Source organism: Coenobita brevimanus, chromosome 78 (genome assembly GCF_032717465.1).
Source record: "Coenobita brevimanus isolate Jiangsu-jjx chromosome 78, ASM3271746v2, whole genome shotgun sequence".
Taxonomy (NCBI): Eukaryota; Metazoa; Arthropoda; class Malacostraca; order Decapoda; family Coenobitidae; genus Coenobita; species Coenobita brevimanus.
Window position 1 is genome coordinate 5,859,498 of NC_137031.1, and position 22,540 is coordinate 5,882,037.

At 42.0% G+C, this 22,540-nt stretch overlaps 1 protein-coding gene across 1 annotated transcript in view; it reads left to right on the forward strand.

The window, feature by feature from the left end:
* The first annotated feature begins 10,912 nt into the window (after positions 1-10,912).
* Positions 10,913-22,540, forward strand: part of LOC145408653 (uncharacterized) — a 198,893-nt gene continuing 187,265 nt past the window's right edge. Inside the window, exons 1-3 of the mRNA XM_080279336.1 lie at positions 10,913-11,058; positions 11,671-11,769; positions 13,400-13,596. Coding sequence (XP_080135462.1) covers positions 10,913-11,058; positions 11,671-11,769; positions 13,400-13,596 — 442 coding nt within the window. The remainder of the gene's footprint in view (positions 11,059-11,670; positions 11,770-13,399; positions 13,597-22,540) is intronic.

Sequence of the window (22,540 nt, forward strand, 5' to 3'; positions counted from 1 at the left end):
ATACAATCACATGCAGAATACAAACAGTCCTATACACAACTTGAGCTCCTCATATATGACTTCCTGTTAGTGATTAAGTGTAACCATGTGTCTATCTCTCTCCGTTTGCCTCCCTTGGCACTTTGAAAAATTTGCTCCAAATCTGGGGCCCCCACTCCCACCCTCACCCGTGGTGGATTTTCATCAAAATCGAACGACTTCCTCAGTTCCACATACCCAGCATCTGTGCAATGTTTGAATGTGATCCATTCATTGGTCTGTTAATCGATGCACAGACTCACAAATAAATGCAAAGGTTCACATACACTCTTTCCACAATGAATTGCGGGCGGGGTGAATAAACTTTAAATAAGAAGTGGTGCCAAGGCACAGCAAACTCGTCCCAGACAGTCATTTTAGTGCTGACCTATAAACACAAGAGGATATCAAGTCAAAGATGTCACGTATCAAATTTGGGGTAAATCGGGCAAAAATTTACGATTTTATACCCATTTGAAATTTTAGGCCCGACCCACCTGACATTGACCCCCCCACCGCTAACTGGAGGATGATCCCCCTGATGTAATGAGACATGTTATAGGATCCAGATTTGAAAGATGCATCTTTAGGTTTTGGTTTTATATCGACATGAATTTGAAAGGAGTTATGGCGGGAAAAAAAAAATTTTCTTTATACATTTTTTGGGCCTACAGCCTCAGCCTTGGCCCAATGTGACACAAAATTTATTTGGTTGATAAGAAGGTCATAGCCCATCATCCCTGCAATTTTAGTCAAATTCGCACCAATAGTTTTCGCGTAAAGTTCTTAGAAGACAGACAGACAGACAGACAGACTGACAGACAGACAGACAGAAAAACCAACCATCAAACAGAAAGATAAACCAAGTGAAAACACTACCTGTCCCTGAGCCCCTTCGAGGCAGGGACGGGTAATAATAATCAGTGTCAGTATTAATAATATCAGCACGGGCATAAACAACATGAACTCCATTATAGCATCATTATTTACACCGGCACATAAATTATCCCCAGTGAGTTTGGTGGCATCATCGCTAATCCATTGTGATAATTTATTGTCGCATTTCCTGACACTAAGCGTCCACCTGAACGCCTTTTAATCTGAGTTATGTTTCAGAGTACATTTCAATCCAGTTTTGTGGTTGATCGTTTCTGATGTATTTATGGGATTTTTACTAAAGTCAGTTTGCCTTTTATCTGTCGGCATACTGAGTTGTGGTTGCATGAAACTCAGTAAGCCTTGGTTATCAGGCAGCAGTGAGTTTCTATGGATACGTGTCAAATCGATCATCCTGCCTGACGACGTTTCACCATCACCAGAAATGAATGAAGCTAGGGATCTTCGACAGGTTAGAGAAGTAAAGACCGTACAGAGAAAATAACAGAATTTGAGGCTTTGATTCGCAGTCCGTGGCATATCAACTGTTATCCATGTAAAGGATGAGCCAAATCTCAAGGCCTTAAAATGGAATTACTTATAAGCAAATTTTGATAATGAATGGCTCTATCTGTTTGTCTGCATATCTCTCTGTGTTCCATCTAGAGCTCCAGTAGGAAAGGGAATAAATACTTGACCCCATATTGTTACACAAATTAGGCTACACGCTTTTCCATATGCTTAGCTGTCTCCTAAAGTAATGTTAACAGATCAGTAAAACTCATGCACTGACCAAGCTTGATCTACAAGTGAACATAACTTACTTTGGTTTATGGTTCTAAATGTGTATCTTTGCATCTGCCTCCAGAGGTAACTGAACAGTTTTTTTCAGCGTTATCGCAATAGCCAAGTTTGATCTGATAAACATGGACTTTCTTTTCTTCTGTGCTCCTATCCATACCAGTATGCATATTAACCTTCTCAGTCTAGTGACATTTTTTAAAATTTCGTTCTTCCTAACTGCTAATGATGTTTAGTTCAGGAAAGGGTCTGGACGTGACGATGTCAGTGAAGACTATATTCAAACTCTCCAGGCCGGAAACTTCCTTAGACTTAGCAAAGTCATAAAGAAGTAGCAGGATTAAAATATAGACAGCGTCACTGGACTGACTGCCATAATAGATATTCTGATGACAAACTGATAGTCAAGACTGTATACTGTATATCAAATCCAACGGAAGCCAGGTAATTTTGCCTCTATGAACATATTTGTACATTACACCAACATCATGGCAAGGTTTCTCTTATAAACATGATCATTAGAAAAGCCTTTTCCTCTTGACAATGGACGTAATCTGTTTAAATGATAGAGGTAATATATGTGACAATTTAAAATGAATCATAGAGTATATACTTGAAGCAGACGAGCTCACCATCAGCATATGTGGGCGTGAGGGTACGAGTGAGGCACGTTATCAGTACTTTCATCCTGAGAACATCCTTTTTATATAATTTTTACTGTCCCTGAAGATTTTACTCAGATTTTTATATTATTTCGAAGTGAAGTGGTTAAATAAAGTTGTCCAAAATATGTTGTATCACGTAAACAGGAAGTAGCTTGATAAGCTAAACGAATTCCGCGACCGGAGTGAAGGGGTGAAGATGAAATAAAAAAGCAGGCATTTGTGTTTCTGGCCACAAACGTTGCCTCATAAATTATTTCCATCGTTCATGGTGCTCTACAATGAAACCCAATTACCACAACAATAATTGCCTCTGTGAGATACCCCAGTATATCTACTAGCGGTGGAAAATGTGGGTGCGTCAGTTTTATGATATACTGTTCAGCTTGTTCTTGGTTTACTGTCCCATCACCACACTCTAGGTAGCACAGGAAAATTCATAGCACTGTCTCCCAAGCAATTTACCATTTTCATTCTCCTTTATATAATTTTTGTATACCAAGAGTCGATACAGATTGGCTCAGCAACGTGTAGTAGGATAAACGGGGATGGAATCTGAAAATTAATCGTCAAGGAAAAGATAATGTGAAAGCAAGTTATTTTGGGGGCAGTAATTTCTGAATCCATGACTTTGAGAGGATGTAACAAAGCTCTCTATATTGCTGCTGAATATGCTCTGTAATACTGGAGACTGTTAGGATCTAATAACCTAATGTGATTCATAAATGTTCGTCAAAAATTAGGGACTTGTCAATACATGGCCTCTCAGTTTTGATAATCCGTTTCTGGGTTGTGTCATGGGAGACGGGAGATTTCGTATCACCTTGTTTTCAGCAACTTATTTTTTATATTAGGTATATCATTTTATTCTACCGTACATTACAAAAGCAAAATACGTCGACATTAGAATTTAATAACAAAAGAATGTGGTGTTATAGTATTACAAAAATTCACAGAGGAAAAGGAGTTATGAATATCCCGTTCCAGCTGAAATACGGCCCTGTGTCACGATGCCTACGTATGTCCCTCGAAGCGCTTATAAAAAATATCCCCAGCAGTTGTGGGAGTGGCCCTAGTGAGAGCGGGCAGTATTTGGAAACTAACTGTACTGTTTGCAGATGATACTGTGTTGTTAAGTGAAGACGACGGGGAGCTGGAAGGCTTGGTGGATGGGTTTGGGAGAGTGTGTAAGAAACGGAATCTAAAGGTGAATGTAGGGAAGAGTAGAGTTATGGTCTCCGAGAGACGTGGGGTCAGTGAATGTACAGTGAGGTTGGATGAGGAGGAAATGGAAAATGTGAGTACGTTTAAGTACTTGGGTAGTGTGATGAGTAAGGATGGAAGTTTGGAGGGTGAAGTGCTTGAAAGGGTATAACAAGGACGAAAGGTTGCTGGTTCCTTGAAAGCAGTGACAAGAAATAGGAAAGTGAGTATGGAAGTCTAAAAGTTACTACATGACAGAACTGTGATACCAACTCAAACGTATGGAACCGAAGCTTGGACCTTGCTGGGAGGACACAAGTCAAGAATGAGAGCAATGGAAATAGTTATCTGAGAGGAACATGTGGAGTCACATGGAGTGACAGACTGACAAATGAGGATGTGAAGGATCGTTGTGGTGTGGTTGTGGATGTGATAGGAAGCATTAGGAGAAACTCATTGAGGTGGTTTGGCCATGTGGAGAGGATGGAGAGTGAGAGACTGACGAGGAGAGAGTATGTGAGTGAGGTGGAAGGGGAGAGGGGGAGGGGGAGGCCAAGGATGAGATGGAAGGATGGAGTGGAGAGGTATATGAGGGAAGGGGTGTGAGCTGGGAGCAGGGCAGTAAAATGGCGGGGGACACGACGACGTGCAGGCGATTTGTTTATGGCCACCTCGTATGGAATTAAGGCGTCTGGCAATAGATAGATAGATAGATAGTTGTGGGAGGCGGCAACAGTAAGACAGCCGAGGGTGACACACCAGAAGGAAGGTTAATATTACTTCCCTACACCAGACCGCGGCACACACACACACACACACACACACACACACACACACACACACACACACACACACACACACACACACACACACACACACACACACACACACACACACACACACACACACACACACACACACACACACACACACACACGGAGGAAAACTCATTACTTACACTGTACTAATATATATACTTCCAAATGAACTTACTTTGTCATTAGGTCATCAACTTGGAAAATCCCTCTAGTTCAAGGACGTAATAGTTAATGTTCTTGCACACTTATGATTTCGTACAACAAACAAGAAGAATTAACAACATATGTCTGGCATATTTCGATTTGGTAGTAGCTCATGAAAGACTACTTAATGCCATGTACTTAATCCAGACACTTCACTGGTAACCCAGTCTGATTCTACTGCCCAGCTGTATCATGTATTGATACCAAGACTGACAATGCTTTAACCATTTGGCTTCTAGAATTTTTCTTGTTTGAACAGAATCATCTAGTTTAGCCTAAGTAAAAATCGTAAAATAAATAAAAACATACAGATAAAATAATATATATTTGTTTTAGTTATCACATTAACTTTTCTCTAAAACCAATAGCTACATAAATGCACCATCATCATCAGTACCACAAATACTCTGCATTATTACTGCAAAGTTCCGCTACAGTTTTCCTAATGGCAACGGTACCTTGATTTTGTTAAGCACATTCCACCCCCACACAAAGACAGCGAAATTTACCATCGTACAGGCAAATGTCTTCATTGTATGTAGGTACATAAGAAATCGGAGTTACGCTAAGTCACGCAAGAATCTGTGTTGATATGTGAATGATAAAATAAACGTGATCGTTCTATCCCATCATCACTGAGACTTTCCCATTTATGTCCATGGATTTCAGAGGGGGTTATTGAAACTTTGTTCCCCAAATGTACGATTGGTAGATATCAGTGCACCAAGAGATGGTGGTAATTTGCGCCGCCTCTCGCAATCATGCCACCACAGGGGTACTAATTGCCCAACGATATTCTTGAGTTAAGGGAATCTCGTGAAGATCATTCTGTCTATCTATCTGTAGCCAGACACCTCTATCTCCTAGGAGGTGACCAAAAACAAATTGTCTCCATGTCGCCCTGTCTAAGGCTATTCCGCTGCCTTTCCCCCAACTTAAATTTCCCTCTCTCATATACCTCTCTTCTCCACCTCTCCATCTCATGCTTGGTCTTCCCCTCCCTCTCTCTCTCTCTCTCTCTCTCTCTCCACCTCACTCACATACACTCTCCTGGTCAGTTTTTCACTCTCCATCCTCTTCACATGGCCAAACCACGTCAGCGTATTTCTCCTAATGCTTTTTATCACATCCACATCCACACCACAATGCACCTTCACTTTCTCATTTAGCCTATTAGTCTGTCTCTTCATGTAACTCTACATGCTCCTCTCAAACAACTCATTTCCACTGCTCTCACTCTTGACTTAAGTCCATCCAACATCGTCCATGTTTCGCTTCAGTATGTTAGGGTAAGGATCTCAATACTGTCATCCATGGACATTTTTACTTCCATGCTCACTTTCCTGTTTTGCATCAGACCTTTCAATGAACCAGCAACCTTTCTTCCCTACTGCCTCCTCTCATACACTTCATCAACCAGACTTCCGTTTATGGTCATCACACATCCCAAGGACTTTTATGCGTACACATTTTCCATTTCCTCACTATCCAGCCTCACTGTGCGTTCAGTGACTTCATTTCTCTCGAAGATCACAACATTACTCTTCCCTACATTCACCTTTAAATTATCATCTGCAAACAACAGAACAAGAAGTTTCCAAACACTTCCCTCTATCATCCAGGCAACTCCAACATCCACAGCCCCCGTTTGTGAATCTTTTATAACTCCTTCCATATACAAACTGAACAACAATGGAGACATGACACATCCCTGTTTCAGTCCAACATTCAGATAGAAAAATTCATGCAGTTCACCATCCTCATGCACTGCAGTCCCAGCGGGCTCATACATACTCTTTACTGCATTCAACAACTTCCTATTTACTCGTTATATTTTGATAGATTCCATATTCTTTGTCTGTTTACTCTGTCATTATATTTCTCCACAGAAATAAAGGCAGCATGCAACTTCTTACGCTTCTCTAGAAACGTTTCCACTAAACACCATAGAGCGGATATCTGATCTGCATAATCTCTTCCCTTCGTGAAACCTCCCTGTCTTCTACAACTAATTGCTTTGTTGTTTTCCTAACTCTGTCAATAAGTATTATACCATATACTTTTTCTGGTATACTAAGAAAACAAATGTCAGTGTGATTACCTCATAATTTTTGCCCCATTTCCTTTGTACGTGGAACAATTATGCCTGGCTTCCAATCCTCCGGGACTCTACCGTCCTCCCAGTCCAATCAGCACATCTTCCATATCTATTCTACTACTATCTTTCCGTCAAGCTTCAGCATTTCACCACAAACACCGTCAATTCCTGGGGTTTCCCTATTTTGACCTTCATTGCTTCCACTACTTCCATTCTACTGATCTCTCCCTCCCTTCTCACCTCCCTTCTTCTCCCAGCCACTCCCCAGCCACTTATACTAGCATTACTTTCATTCTCTATGTTTAACAGTTCCACCTGTCCTTCTCCACTTCTATTCATGTATTGCATTTGTACCTTGACTTTCACCATCACAAAGTGGTGGTCCTAAAGTCCATTCCCCCAAACTCTGCATGCTCTTGCTTCCATCACATACTCTCTCATTTTTTAATCCACAAACACATAATCATTCCGTTCACCACTCACCCTTCTCATCACTCGCCACGTATACCTGTGGATAAATTTGTGCCTAGATAGGATTATGTCTATCAACAACCCGTTCCCCGCACAAATGTCAACTAGATCACTGTCATTCTCATCCACTTCGGCATGCACATCCCACTCACCAACTACTCCGTCCACCTTCGCATTCCCTACTTTTCCACTCATATTTCCAATCAAAAACACTCTCATTCCTCTCAAACTTTTCCATGCACACTTCTATATTTGCCTAGTACTTTTCATTCACTCTGCTTGCACGGTCTTCCGTTGGTGCATATGCAGACACAATCGCCCACGTTTGTATTCCAATTTTCAATTCTTACTCATACAATCCTAAAACCAACTGATCCATACCCTCCTATACTCTCGTTCCTAAAGTATGTATTTATTAATCAGTTTAATTACCTTTCGTGCAGTCGATTGGTGGTAATTCGAAACTTTCTTTTAAGTCTCATATGAGTTGTGGTCGTGACTTATCCTGCCGTTTATTACCTGTATCATGTAGTAATGAATAATATCCTTTATTTATTATCATGTTATAAGATATTTACGTCAAAATACTGTTTAAGTTACTAGCATACATTTGTTGCACGAAAAATCGACATTTAACTAATCCTCATAAGGTCTGTGAATAATTTTTCGAAAAGGCTCGTGGAAAGGGAAAAAATTCAGCGGACTGATGCAATTGATATTATAGTTATAGTTTTATTGTGAAGCATTTCCATTATACGGTATATCTTTGAGAAGTTGACAAGGTAGAATGTGATGACTACCAACGGATCATGGGCATTTACCATTGGTTCTGCCGCCTTCTGTTTCCGTGGCTTGACTTGGAATGCCAAAAACAAATATAATAAATAAAAAATATGACCATGAAATAAAATAAGCTCCTCCTGACCTGGGGCAAGATATTTTATAAAACCTCCCAGCTTAAGCTGTGTATAGAATTGCTTGTACTGTATATGAATATGTGTTCACTCATACAGGTACCTAATACTTCCCAAATTAGAATATGACTAAAAAAATTGATAGAAGTTGAATGGTACAGAGAAGTGTACATCGTAAAAAAAAAAAAATTAGGATCCTTTAAGAAAGGTGACCAATAAAAGTGGAATCATAGGGGAAATTATGAAAAACTGCAATACAAACGATTTTATTCACACGACATACTCTATGTGTCCACCATTGTTCCTAGGTACAAATGCAGATCAGATACCCTTTTAGCATCATGTGCCAAAAGAAGAAGAAAAAGAGAAGAAGAAGAAGAAGAAAGGAATAATAATAATAATAATAATAATAATAATATTGAAAATAAAAATAATAATTTGTTCCTCCTACCTCCAGCCTTATGGGACACCCTGCATATACAACCTGTGGTGTGGGCAGGCGGCAAGGGCTCAGTAATAAACCGTGTGGGTCCTACTTACCTGAGATTTCATACAGGTGGCCACTGTGGTCAGGCCAGCCACCAGGGGGTGTGAAAAATGGCTGCCTTTAGTTACACGCACACTCAAGTAACCGTGGAGGAGTCAGTGGGAGGCGCTGACCCCCTTCCCCTCCTTCCTCCATTCTTTTAACTTCGATTCCCATTTCTTTCTTTTTCTTTTTTTTTTTTTTTTTTTTACCTATAATGAGGCTGGAGAGGGATGCCCTCAGAAGGTGATGCGATACATCCAAGAGCTTCATTAATCGTTTATTGAGACGTCCCTCAACTCCTATTAATTTCCCTGAAGGAGGGTAAACTACAGGAGATGGGCAACTTCAGCCTAGAGTCCACTAGGTTGGCGTTTCAGATAAATCAGATGCAGCAACAACAATAACTTCTAACATTAATGCTCACTTATATTTTCGTGCGGGTTAGAATCTTGGATGAAGTTTGATTTCCCCTTGTACAGTCGTCAGCATATATTTGCTGCAAGTCTGCTCGTGTGATGTGAGTCCTTTTGTCTGGCAACAGTGTAAAGGGACTAGTTGCCACGTAGACTTTTATACACTTTAACGACGTGTTTTTTAAAAGTGGTACTAGAGGCTGGCTGAGTACAGTATTATGTATACCGTATTTAATTAGTATAAAAAAAAGTGCAAGAGCTGACAAAATGTTATGAAACGACGTACTAGCGTAATACTCCGACATTCCTCATAACCGTATCTAAACTCCCTCTCTCTCCTCCTTTCTCCTCCTGATGTCCCCCCACCCCTCCTTCCCCCTCCTACTCCCCACTCACGTTCATGCCTCGCCACTTTCTCCTCTCCCGACTCTCTCTACCTTCGTTCATTTATCCACGGCACTAACCCGACTGGTGCATCACAATTCTCTCTTGACTGTTTACTAAACCAATACTGTCGTGTTCTCAGTTGCTCGAAATGCTTTAATAAAATGTATCCAAGGCTAATTACCAATATTCCTTCTGGTTCTAATCCCATTCTCACCCTCCCCGTCTGATTCCCACTCTTCGTTTATGTCCTTCTACCTCCCAGTCTACCTTCACATTACCTGCCACGATTACATTAATTTCTTGCATCCTTAACCCTCAGACAATGGGAATTTTCTTGTGGCCTTTTTGAACGTCTTCATCAAATTCGAGGCCTTGTTTATGGGTTGCTAGACTTTATCGAACCTTTAGCCTTTGGACATCGCTAGTGCTTGCCTCACACAGAAAAATCGTCTACAATTATTCTGAAAAAATACAAAATATGTCAGCCGTTTTCTAAGGACTAATACTGGATTACGTCCTTCTTTCTTATACTTATCTCACACATAATAATAATAATAATAATAATAAAAGAACCGATACGTGTCACCTACAATCGCCACAGGCTTCCCCCCCCCCCCCCGGTCTTGTTGCCTCCCTCTTCTTCCTGTCTCGTTGCCTTCCTCCCTCTCCCCCTTTCCGTCTCCTCCCTTCTCTCTTACTCTGGTGGACGAGCGTTGCGCCCTTTATGGGCTATGTTTGGAAATATATGCATGGCAGGGACTGTCGACGAACTTTTGCTCGTGGGTGTACCTGTTAACGCACCTGTACAATTTGGGACCAGGATGTAAATACGATTGTTGTGTGTCGCATTCAAGGGGAAGGTTAGACTTTGGCAATAATAATTGTCTGCTTTAATGGCCGTTCGTGCAGTTAAAGCGATCGTTTCTGTATTTTGTCATTGATTATCACAGTTCACTTAGCAAATGTCTGTACACTTACAAAGGGATGTTTTCTTCTACCGACAGTGTAAAACACCTACCTCTCCCTATAGACATTTCCCACTGACTAATTACCCCCAGACAAACCATCTCCTTGTTTCGTAAAGGCTGTGGCCACAGTCGTATATCACAAAGGATAATGGGTGGTTACTACGCCCTTCAGTCACTTGAAGTTCCCCAAGCAGTCTTCGTTCCTTCAGTTGTGAACGCTATCATACTGACGCCGGATAGTCCTCTTAATGGACTTTTCTCTCATTGCACGAGCTCACACAGGTTCTGAGCGAAATTTCATCAGTGGCAATAGTAGTAGTGTGGCAACTCTAGGCTCATCTTAACGAGAACCAAGTGGACTGAGGCTGACATTGTTGTCCTCCTGCGGCAACTCTCCGCCCCCCTTTCTAGGAAAGGGGAAGGGGTTGAAAGACATTTATATAAGCAGGCAGTGAAGCAGCTCAGTTATATCGGTGCCGCCACATGAAGTCGTCCTTCTCCAGAACCTCTTTAATGACAGTGGCATGTATACAAGTTGTTTTCTTTCGCAATGAAGCTTTCAGGTGGCGGCACCATAACTGGACGATGGAGGTGCCCAGCTACACAGTTGTCCCTCAGTCTCCTCTCTGTCCCCAGACAGAAGGATGGTGGACTGCAGAACAAAGCCAGCTTTGGTTTGCAGTTCACTGGGTTCACGTTCAGATGAGCCTGGGGATGCAGACACCACCACTGACACAGCCACCAGGTGAATATACCACGAAGGAATATATCCAGCAGGACAATATCCTGGGGGAATAGGGAATATGTCCATTGAGGACTATATCCATGGGGAATATGTCCAAAGAGAAATTACCCAGGGGAATATATCCGGTGAAAATCTGTCCTGAGGAAAAAGTCTAGAGGGAATTTGTACAGGGAGGGAATATGTCCAAGGGGATTGCGTCCAGGGGGAATATGTCCGAAGATAATACGTTCAGAGGAATATATCTAAGAAGAATAAGTTGGAGGGGGGGGGGATTCTTGTTACTGACGGAAACATCCAGGGACGAATATGTTCAGAGGGAATTTTACCTTTCCCCAGGTCAGGTATCAAGTGGTTCTACCTGCCTCTCATTGGAACATGGTGACGTGATATATGGGCTATTTTTTTTATATATATATTCCTTTGAATTTATTTATTTTGTGTGTATATTCCTTAGAGTTCAGTATTACTTTTCCTCAAGCATATTATAAAGGTATATGAAACGCAAAGAACACATAATTACTTTTCCCTGGACCATAGTGGCGTACGATAGTTTCTCCCGACAGTGGTGTGTGGCTGGTCAGAGGCAGCGTGAGTGTGGGCCCGTTGGGGCAGCAGCTGCCGTCAGCATCCAGTGTTGGCCCGGTGGCTGGACAGGTTGGAGGGTGAGTATCTCTCTCTCCTCTCCCTCACCCTAATCTGAGGCTGTTTCTTGTGAGCCTGCAGTGGATATCACTGGATCCTGTTTGTGAACACTTTCGTTTCTTACAGTCTGACAATGGTTATAAGGATTGTTAAGAATGAAACATTACTTCATACAATTAATTACCAAGAAGGTCGAATGTAATAACAGCAGCACAACTTATTTTATTGGGCGAAAAGAACCAGAGTATTTTTTAAGACAGAATCCAGTATTCCTCGAACCTACAGTTACGCTGTTAATCAACAAAGTGGTTGAAAAGAATGCATGGACAGTGAGTGAGCTGGGGTGTCACCACATCCTTACCAGTGAATGCACTGATAACGCAACTGATCAGCGAAATAAAGATGGCTCTTAAGAGTTTTGGAGTGAACAGTAAAGCTTAAGTGGGCCCCAAATAAATTGGCAGTTAAAATATTATCCAGTCTAATTGCTATTAATGTTCCTTCGATATGTATTTTTAAATAAATTACGCGTCTAAAATTACCAAAAAAAAAAAAAAATAGTGATAACGCTGTGATACGACGCGCCAAACGGGCCTCTGTACAGTAAGTATTGTATTGAAAGGCAGAGTGAGGAGTTAGGAGCAACTAGAGAAAATCCTTAAAGAAAAACATAGGTGAAACAACTGGATGAACCAAGCACAAAAGTGTGAGGTTAGAACATGAGTGGCTGGCTGTCTTCAGAAATATAAGGGTGAAACAAGGAGGCAACAAAAATAGAATGTTGGAGGTTTATATGTGAAGTGAATTGGAAGGATAAAGTATGAAGGGAGGTAGTGGAAGTGGTAAAGTTAGAACCTCCCTCTCGGATAATTAAGCCAGTTGTACCTTAATAATTCTTGTGCAGTCGGTACGCATACACTAACTAAAGAAAGATAAGGTGGAAGCAGATATAAGGGAAAGCTGCTTGGATCCGCAGGAGGTATGTGCCGTTAAGGAAGATAAGTGCTGGAAGAGGAGCCTGGTGGCATTTTTGTCGCGGCCATTCTTGAATACACTCCTGCAATATATAGATACCCTGCTGATGGAAGTCGTTTTTCCAGTAAGTAGCAGTGGTGTGAAACTGAACAGAGAAGCGAAAGTTTCAGAAGGTGAAATACTGTTGTCTGTGTGTGTTTAGGGGACAGAATACTGGCGAGAGACGATACAGGACTGGAAGGGTGAACAGTAAGGAAAGACGAACAGGTCGGAAGTGTGTTGGGGGATACTTAAAAAGAGCATCGTGCATTAGAAGACGTCCTGCTCGTAACCGGAAGAACCCGAGTTAGATTCTCGGGATGATCAGAATCTTGGACAATGTATGTTTCCCCCTCTTCCTTGTTAACCCAGCATTATAAATGGATATCAGGATGTAACATAGAAAGTTGTGAGATTTCTAGAAGACTGAAACTTAAACTGATTATCTGCCTAAATGACCCTCGTATTGTCAATAGGCATTAACCCTCGACTGAAGGGGTTTACTAAGCCAGTATCTAACCCCTCTATTTCGAAAAGTTATCAGCGAAGAATAAAATAGCAAGAAAGAGACAAGAAAAAAAAAAAACACAGGTGAAAAAGACATCAGAGGCTTAAAGTCATCCTTCTTGGCCTCAGCATCAAGACACAAGGTACTGGTGGTGTTGATGGCGTGTGTGGTGACCATAGTGGGGCTCAGTGGTTAATGCAATCCTTCGTGGCCTCGGCATCAAGACTGGTGGTAAAAATGACGTGTGTGGTGGCCGTAGCGGTTGTGGTGATCCTGCCAACACTCACCACACCCACGCACGTGCCCCTCAGTGGCCTCGAGGACAGTGAGTATATGCTCGTGTGTGTGTGTGTGTGTGTGTGTGTGTGTGTGTGTGTGTGTGTGTGCTTATTCCTTTTTGTATGTGTACTGATATATTCTGAACAGGTTTAATGTAACCATGTTCAGTGAATACAGTCATGTAAATCATCGGAGCCAGTTCTAAAGTAAAACGCTGTGGGTGTGACATAAAATTTTTATCCCATTTATTTGTGTAATTACGTTGATTGAATTCCTTGCGTGTCGATCGCTCCCTATAGATATCATGGACCCTTTCGGTGCTTGGAAGGGACGCCCTCATGAGGCAGCACTAACATAACAGAGCTGCTCTGCTTTCTGGTTAAACAAACGTCCCTCACGTCCCTGTCTCCCAGTAGAAGGATGGACTGAATAAAGGGGGCAACTTCCGCCTACAGTCCATTGGGTTCACTTGCAGATGAGCCTGGTGTTGCAAATGTTACTATCATTGCAGTGATCCACTTCAAGGTGATGGCCTATTTTCATTGTTTTTCTTGCCATCTCCAGACAATTCCATTAAACTTCGTATACATTTTTCACACTGGAGAGGTTATATCCTGATTGCATTTAACCCTTCAGTATAAATGGTTTCCCCTAAACTTAATAAAATCTTGTGGTGGTAGCCAAGTAATGCAGTAATATACGCCAAAAAACTGTAGAGGATAATTGAATGTCAGTCCTGGATATAATTGAGAGTTGGATCAAGTGTTGGTTGTCGTGTTCTGTGTTCCTTTATTTACTTGAGTTGCAAGACCAGGGAAATGAAGGCAACGCGAGCTACAAGTATTGTTGTTGTTGTTGTTGTTGGTGGTGGTGGTGAAAATCTTGAAATTAAACCTTTAATGCACTCTAACCATTAATCTTACAATAGCCATTTTCACAGGGTATACTTTCATGACCCATCACAATTCCAGCTCACTATACCGTTTCCTTTATCTGTCACACCCATGCATTTACCCCTGCTTTACTTCTTGGGAGATTAATTAAAATATTCCACTATTACACTCACGCCACTAATTTTACAACATCTATTTACACAGGGTAGATCCTAGACGAAGACGAAGGATATGACCTATGAGTGCAGCTGTGGACAAGAACATCCATATAATTGTGGAACTCGTATATAGTATTCTGAGAAGGTTTATAGATTCCGAAGACTGTATCACCGGATTCCGAGAGTCATCGTCCACTCTCCCCTTGTTTATCGTAATTAAGTGATGCAGTATTTATGTTTCTAACTGGACGCCAAGATCTTCAGTGGGAATTGGCTAATAGCTGGAACTAATGAGTAAAGCTCAGTATTATTTTTACTGCTCTGGGAGAAAGATAAGACCTTCCACCATCGAGAAATGTGGGATGAGGGAGATGGACACAAGCCGGTAGATGATGGCAGGTGAATGAAGAGATGTAAAGAAGGAATGAGAGGTGGGGGAAGAATTGACAATTAAGAAAGGATGAGTGATGGGTGAAGGGAAGTACTTAGTAATGGAGGAAGAATGAGGAATGAATAAAGAGATGAAGCTGAGGACAAAGAATTAGTGGATGAAGAAAAATATCAAGAAGTGGATGAAAACTGTACGGAATAAATGAGCAGTGGATGAAAAGATGTAGAGAATATGCGAATTGGATGATCTGTTAAGAAAGGGAAAGAATGAGAAGTGAATGAAGAAATGTGGAGAAAGAATGAGTGATGGATCAAGAGATTTAGAAAAGAATGAGAAGTGGATGGAGGGATGTAGAGAAGGAATGAGAAGTGGATAAGGAGACGATGGTGAAGTGAAAGAACGATTGATGAATGAAGAGAAAAATTGAGTGATGAATGAAGAGAAAGACTCGGGAGTAAATGTAAAAGAAAATAAAGTGGATGAAGAGATAAAGAGGTGAATGAAAATATTTCAGCAAAGACTAAAGGGAGAGAACGAGGAGGTAATGAAGAAATGAAAGTTAATAAGACAGAATGAAAGAGAGACAGAGAATGGATGAAAAACCAAAGAGTAATACATAACAAGCGAGGAATATGAAAAGAAATTAAAGGAAAGAAAAGAAAGGAAAGTGAAAATGGTGGAGAAGTCGGTGAAGTGGAGGAGGAAAATATATGAAGGGGATAAAGACTGACGCAGGTCAAAGGCCAAAATTCAAGAGGCAGAAAACTGGATGAGGCCGAAACTCCGACCAGCCCCCACGGAAAAATACACCAGACGTTTCCTTTATTTCATTTGACCCTGAGGGATTTATTATTTCTTATTCTTGGTGCCATCAGGCTATTTTTGCCACACTCGATGGGGCGCCAAATCCAGTGTATGTCCCTAACTGTGCCATTCACTCACTCAGTCACTCTACATTTTTGAAGGATGAAATCTGCCAAGAGCCAATCGTGGAGTATTATAAACATCATTCTTAGAGGTTGTGTGTTGAGGGAATGGGGGTATTGGTGGTGTGTCTGGTGTGCTTTTGGGGTATGTATTAGGTGTCTTAAGCTCATATAGTATGCATCTGGCGTGTGTCTGAGGGTTATGTCCAAAACACAGGACACCTTTTGGGTTGTGTTGGAGCTGGTGGTACGGCTGGGTTGGGTGCTCTAACAAATTAAGGTGTCGGTGGGCTTGTTTGTGCAGAGAAAGGGAAAAATCGAAGGTTGGAAACCTGCAAAAGGATATAAATGAAGATCGAATCACTTCGAGGTACCTGAGAACATTGTGTTAAAAAGAGCAACAGCGACCCGTTAATTCCGTACGTCTCATTAGTAATGACAGCAGAGAAGGCAAAATGTGTACATCATGGAAAGACATTTTTACTGCAGGCATCAGGAAGTCAGAGAGGGTATGGTATGAGGAACACAACTGAAATCGTTTTGAACTGTTAGTGGGAAGATTTGAGCAGAGTTTACCTTTATCAGAGTACTGAATAGTAACAGAGCCATCTGAGTGATAAAGAAGAGGGAAAAGGTAAGAGAAAGAAGTAAAATTGTTAGAGTGGTTTTGTGTCTTAATGAGCGGGGGGAGTTTGATTTGGAGAAATCACTGGATTTAGCATGGATACTTTTTAAGAAGATGAATAGATTTAACATGATTCTGGACAGAAATATAAACTCCACGTCATTCAGGGATCAGTTGGCGTCGCCAAACATGACAGCCACGTCCGTGTTGTGGATTGCATGTGAACATGGGTGATTAAACACATTTTTTTTTTTTTATTAGTCACAGGGTAGGAACAAGCAAATTATGTTTTCATGCCTGAGAGAATAACCTCTATAAGACACTGAACACATTCAGATGGCTGTCGACCATGGAATCAATGTCTATTCCAGGGAAAGTCAAAGAAATCCTGCCTGAAAGTGTTCCAACCAGGAACGCCGTAATGTCAGTGACGCAGATTTTCAGGTGGGGTCATAACCTTTACTCGTCCTAGTGCGAAAGGATAAGTTTCGAAAATAGGATTGTGATTAGACAAGCCAGACGGAGAGAAAAAAATAGTGTGACAGCGTTGGGAAAAGAATTATTTGTACGATAGATATCGAGTTTACTGGCGCTCCAGTGCTGTCAGGGATATGGGTAGGGCGCTGTAAAATCTGCTCCAGGTCATTTAGGATAGGAGAGATGCTGATTTGTTCAACAGGTGGATCAGTGAAAGGAGAGGAGAGCCAAAGGTGGTAGTGAATTTTTGTAGGGTATCTGAAACAAAGATTTGTGAGCAGGGTAAAATGGAGAGGATGTGTTCTACTTCAGACGTTAGTGAAAAGAATTTGTATAGTCAGTATAAAGAGGGGAGAGGTAAACAGCACCGACAATTAAATATGTCAGAGATTGACAGGATAGTCAAACCGTAACCATAGTGTGGAGAAATCGAAGAAATCTATTTCGGGAAGAGCCTCCTTGGTGAAAGTTAGTGGAAGATGTTCTTTTTTTTTTTTTTTTTTTTTTAACAGAATGAAAATGTTTGGAGATGAAAAAAGGATAATGACTTCATGTTCTTCAAAAGGTTAGCAGGTATTCATCTTGCTCTTTTCCACTTTCTTGTTCATGTTTTTATTTTCTTAATCATCATCATAACTCTGACTCTGCTGCCCACCTAAAAATGGAGTGAAGTAGGATCCAGAAACAAGAACAGAAAAAAGCATATGGTGGGAGAGCCATCACCAGCATGGTTAGTGAAATGGGCCACACTGGATTTCACTCATCTTTCATCCTCCAGCATCCTGGATCCATTCCATAGGCCTACCCATCTGCTTATATTTCGTTCTTGGCTTAAAAAATGCGCATCACATACACTCGTCAGTCAATTAGATGACTACCAGGTAAAAAAGGAGTGCCAAATCCGTGTCATGGGCTGCTGCCTACATACCTCATCTAACAAACTGTCAATTCCGTTGCCTCATCATGTACCATATCTTTCGTTCTCACACAGGTATTTACTATGTCTAGCCACGTTCTTGAGGCACGACGCCTCCCACCTTCAGATTCACATATGCTCGCTTCACAACCTGTTGTTATCTATTCTCCCCATATGTTAAAACCGTCTAAGCACACTGCTTTAACCAAATAATAAACACATATCTTTACTTCACACGACCCGTGAATCACATTGTTTCTTATTTTGTCATATTTACTCGCTCCACACAAATTCCCTAATAATGTCATTTCCACTGCTTTTCATTTTGACTTTTAACACCCCCCTGTGGCGGGGGGGACACAACCTGGCCACACTATGGGGTGGTACTACTACTCTGCAGCCAGGTTGTGTTAGGAAGAATACTGCCACCGTATTCCCTGCGTGTCGTAAAAGGCGACTAAAAGGGGCGGGGTGAGGGGACTAGGGACCCCCTCCTCTGTTTTTTAGTTCCTAAAAAGAGACAGGCCAGAGAAAGGGATGGGAGATGGAGTTATCCCCGTACCCTGAAGATTGGGTCTATGAATGTGCGTGGATGTAGTACAATTGAGGCTAAAAGGGAGGAGATTGGGAGAATGTTTGTGAGAAGAAAGTTGGATGTGTTAGCTTTGAGTGAAACGAATGTGGTAATGATGGGAGATCTGAATGCTAGAGTGGGAAATGTAGCAGTTGAAGGTGTAGTTGGTATGCATGGTGTGCCTGGAAGAAATTAAAATGGGGAACGAATGATAGCGATGTGTGTTGAGCGAGAGATGGTGATTGGAAATACACTGTTTATACATGAGTCAGACAAGAGGGTGGAAGGGTTGTTGATAGAGCTTTGATGGACTATGTGGTTGTGTCTAGGAATGTAAAAGGAAGATTGTTGGATGTGAGAGTTCTGAGAGGGGAGGGTAGAGGTATGTCTGACCACTACCTGGTGGAGGGAAAGTTAAGAGTAGGTAAGAGATGGATGAGAGCTATGAGGGTTAGGTGTGGCAGGGAGGTTTTGAAAGTGAGTGAGTTGGATAAAAGAGAGAAAAAGATAGAGTATCAGGAGAAATTGAAAGATGAGTGGAACGCAGTGAAAGATCGGGAAAATGGCAGCGTGGAGGAGGAATGGCAGTTGTTTAAGAGTGCTGTGGTGGGGCATGCAGAAGAGGTGTGTGGTGTGAGACGTGTGGGTGGTGGTGTAAGAAAAGGAAGTGAATGGTGGTGTGAGGAAGTAAGTATGGCTGTGGCTGAGAAGAGAAGGGCATATGAAGTGTGGCTGCAGAGGAAGGATGAGATGTCATATGAAAGGTATAAGGAAAAGAGGAATAGAGCGAGAAGGGCTGTGCGTGATGCTAAAGTGGCAGCAGATGAGAGGTGGGGTAGGCGGCTGACAGAAAATTTTCAACAGAATAAGAAAATGTTTTGGAAGGAGGTGAAAAGGGTGCGAAAGGGAGAGTCTGGGAAGGAAGAACGAGTAAAAGCAGAGGATGGAAGGATGTTAATTGAGATGGATGCAGTAAGGAAGAGATGGGCAGAGTATTTTGAAAGATTGTTAAATGTAGAGGAGGAAAGGGTGGCTGAGATTGTGGCGGATGGAAGGGTGCAAGGAATAAATGTGTTGGGAGAGTTGAATGATTCTTTGATCACCAAGGAAGAAGTGGAGAAGGCAGTAAAGGATATGAAAACAGGGAAAGCTGCAGGTATGGATGGGTGTGCTGTGGAATGCCTGAAGGGTGGTGGAGTGACTATTGTTGACTGGTTAGTAAGATTGTTGAATGTGTGCTTTGAGAAAGGTATGGTGCCAATTGACTGGGCAAGTGCTTGTGTGGTCCCGTTGTATAAAGGCAAGGGTGATAAGTATGAATGTACTAGCTTTAGGGGTATAAGTCTGTTGAGTGTTGTAGGTAAAGTGTATGGTAGAGTGTTAATTATGAGAGTTAGAGAGGGTACAGAGGGAGTGATTAGTGATGAGCAGTGTGGCTTTAGGAAAGGGAGGGGATGCGTTGATCAGGTGTTTACTGTGAGACAAGTGTGTGAAAAGTATTTAGCGAAAGGCAAGGATGTGTTTTGGGCATTTATGGATTTAGAGAAAGCGTATGATAGAATTCATAGGGAGGCTTTGTGGACTGTTTTAAGATTGTATGGACTTGATGGTAGGTTACTAAAAGGGGTGAAAAGTTTTTATGTAAATAGTAGAGCGTGTGTAAGAGTGGGAAATGCTGTGAGTGATTGGTTTCCCGTGAGAGTGGGGCTGCGACAGGGATGTGTGATGTCGCCTTGGTTGTTTAATATTTACATGGATGGTGTTGTAAGGGAGGTGAATGCAAGAGTTTTAGGTGGTCTGAGTCTGGTAAATGTTGATGGAGGAGAGTGGAATCTGAAGCAGCTGCTGTTTGCAGATGATACTGCACTGGTGACTGATTCAGAGGAGAGATTGAGACAGTTGGTAGAGGAGTTTGGAAGGGTGTGTGAAAGGAGGAAATTGAAAGTAAATGAGAATAAGAGTAAAGTGATGAAGTGTACGAGGTTGATAGATGGTAGGGGGATGAATATAGTTTTGAATGGTGAGTTGCTTGAGGAGGTAGATTGTTTTAAATATCTAGGGTCACATGTTGCTGTGGATGGAAGAATAGATGGAGAAGTGAAGTTTAGAATAAATGAAGTAGGAAAGGTGCTGGGAGGAATGAAAAAAGTGTTTAAATGTCGTACGCTTAGAATGGATGTAAAGAGAAGGCTGTATGAGGGTGTTGTGGTACCGACTGCATTATATGGGGCTGAAACATGGAATGTGGATGTAGCAGAGAGGAAAAGTTTGAATGTAATGGAGATGAGATGTCTGAGGAGTATGTGTGGAGTTACTCGTATGGATCGAGTGCGAAATGATGAAGTGCGAAGGAGAACTGGAGTTTTTCGGGAGATGGCTGGTAGAGTTGAGCAGAGGGTGTTGCAATGGTTTGGGCATATGGAGAGAATGGATAATGAGCGATTGGTGAAAAAGATAACTAGATCTGATGTGAGAGGTGTAAGGCTGAGAGGGAGACCACGAATAGGATGGATGGACAGTGTGAAGAGAGCGCTGGATGCGAGAGGGATGTCTGTTGAGCAAGGAAGAGTGGCTGTGCATGACAGAAATAAATGGAGAGAAATTGTGAATGAATAAGTGATGACGCAGCCCTGAGGGGATATTCTCCCGCATTTGGTCTGATCAGCTAGTCAGGTCAGGTGCGGGTAAGGGGATGGGTCTGTTATGATGTGGCAGGGGTAAACCAGTTCTGCTGTCGGGCCCTGCTGCGGATGTCACTGATTGCATTGCGCAGTTGACCCTTGTGCGGTGTGATGCGGTGAGGATCTGTCCGTTCTCCCCTTTGGGGCTAAGATGCGAATGAATGTGTTTGAATGGATGAGTAAATGGAGAGTGAGTCGTCCTGTCTCGGCTACCTCCCTTTCCTTGGGGGAAGCAGCCTAGGTATATAGATAGAATAGATAGAGATAGATAGCCATGCCAACGTCACATGCCTATATATTTATGCAGGCACTTACACACCTTCATGCAGTCTTCTTGCAGACCCCACACTCATATTTCTGTTTCTGATGAAGGCTTTCATAGCAACAGTCTCTTTTCTTCCTTCAGTCACCCTACTCTCCTCTCCCTTGAAACATTTATGTTTTTTTCTCTTGTTGCAACGAGGTATATAGATTCAGTCACAATTTCGGTTCCCTCTATTTACCAACATGTCACAAGTCTTCATTTTGTAAACCCAGCCGGTCCTTATCAGACCCTTCGCGGCGTTGGCCAAGGAGTCCAAGACTCCAGTAGATTTCTGCCGTCTAGAACATTAAATTTTAAAGGAAGGAAACGGTCAACAATTCTGGCAGCCAATTACACTACAGTAAAACCGGTAGTGCCCTGTACAGGATTAGAACTTTTGTGTAGCTCGTAAAGCAAAGCTGTCACCCCAACCCTAGTAATCTGCTATTCCGACAAAATGTACTACTGTTAATGCTATTACTACTGCCACTACCATTACTACTGCTGCTATAATTACTACTACTACTATTACTACTATTACTACTACTGCTGCTGCTGCTGCTGCTGCTGCTGCTGCTGCTACTACTACTACTACTACTACTACTACTACTACTACTACTACTACTATTACTACTGCTGCTGCTGCTGCTGCAGCTGCTGCTGCTGCTACTACTACTACTACTACTACTACTACTACTATTACAACGACTACTACCATTCCAGCTACCATTACTACCATTATTGCTGCTACTATCACTACTTGTACAGCTGCTGCTGCTGTTGATGCAGCTACTACTACTACTACTACTACTGCTGCTACTACTACTACTACTGCTGCTGCTGCTGCTGCTGCTGCTGCTGCTGCTGCTGCTGCTGCTGCTGCTACTACTACTACTACTACTACTACTACTACTACTACTACTACTGCTGCTGCTGCTGCTGCTACTGCTGCTGCTGCTACAACTACTACTACTACTACTACTACTATTACAACGACTACTACCATTCCAACTACCATTGTTACCATTACTGCTGCTACTACCAA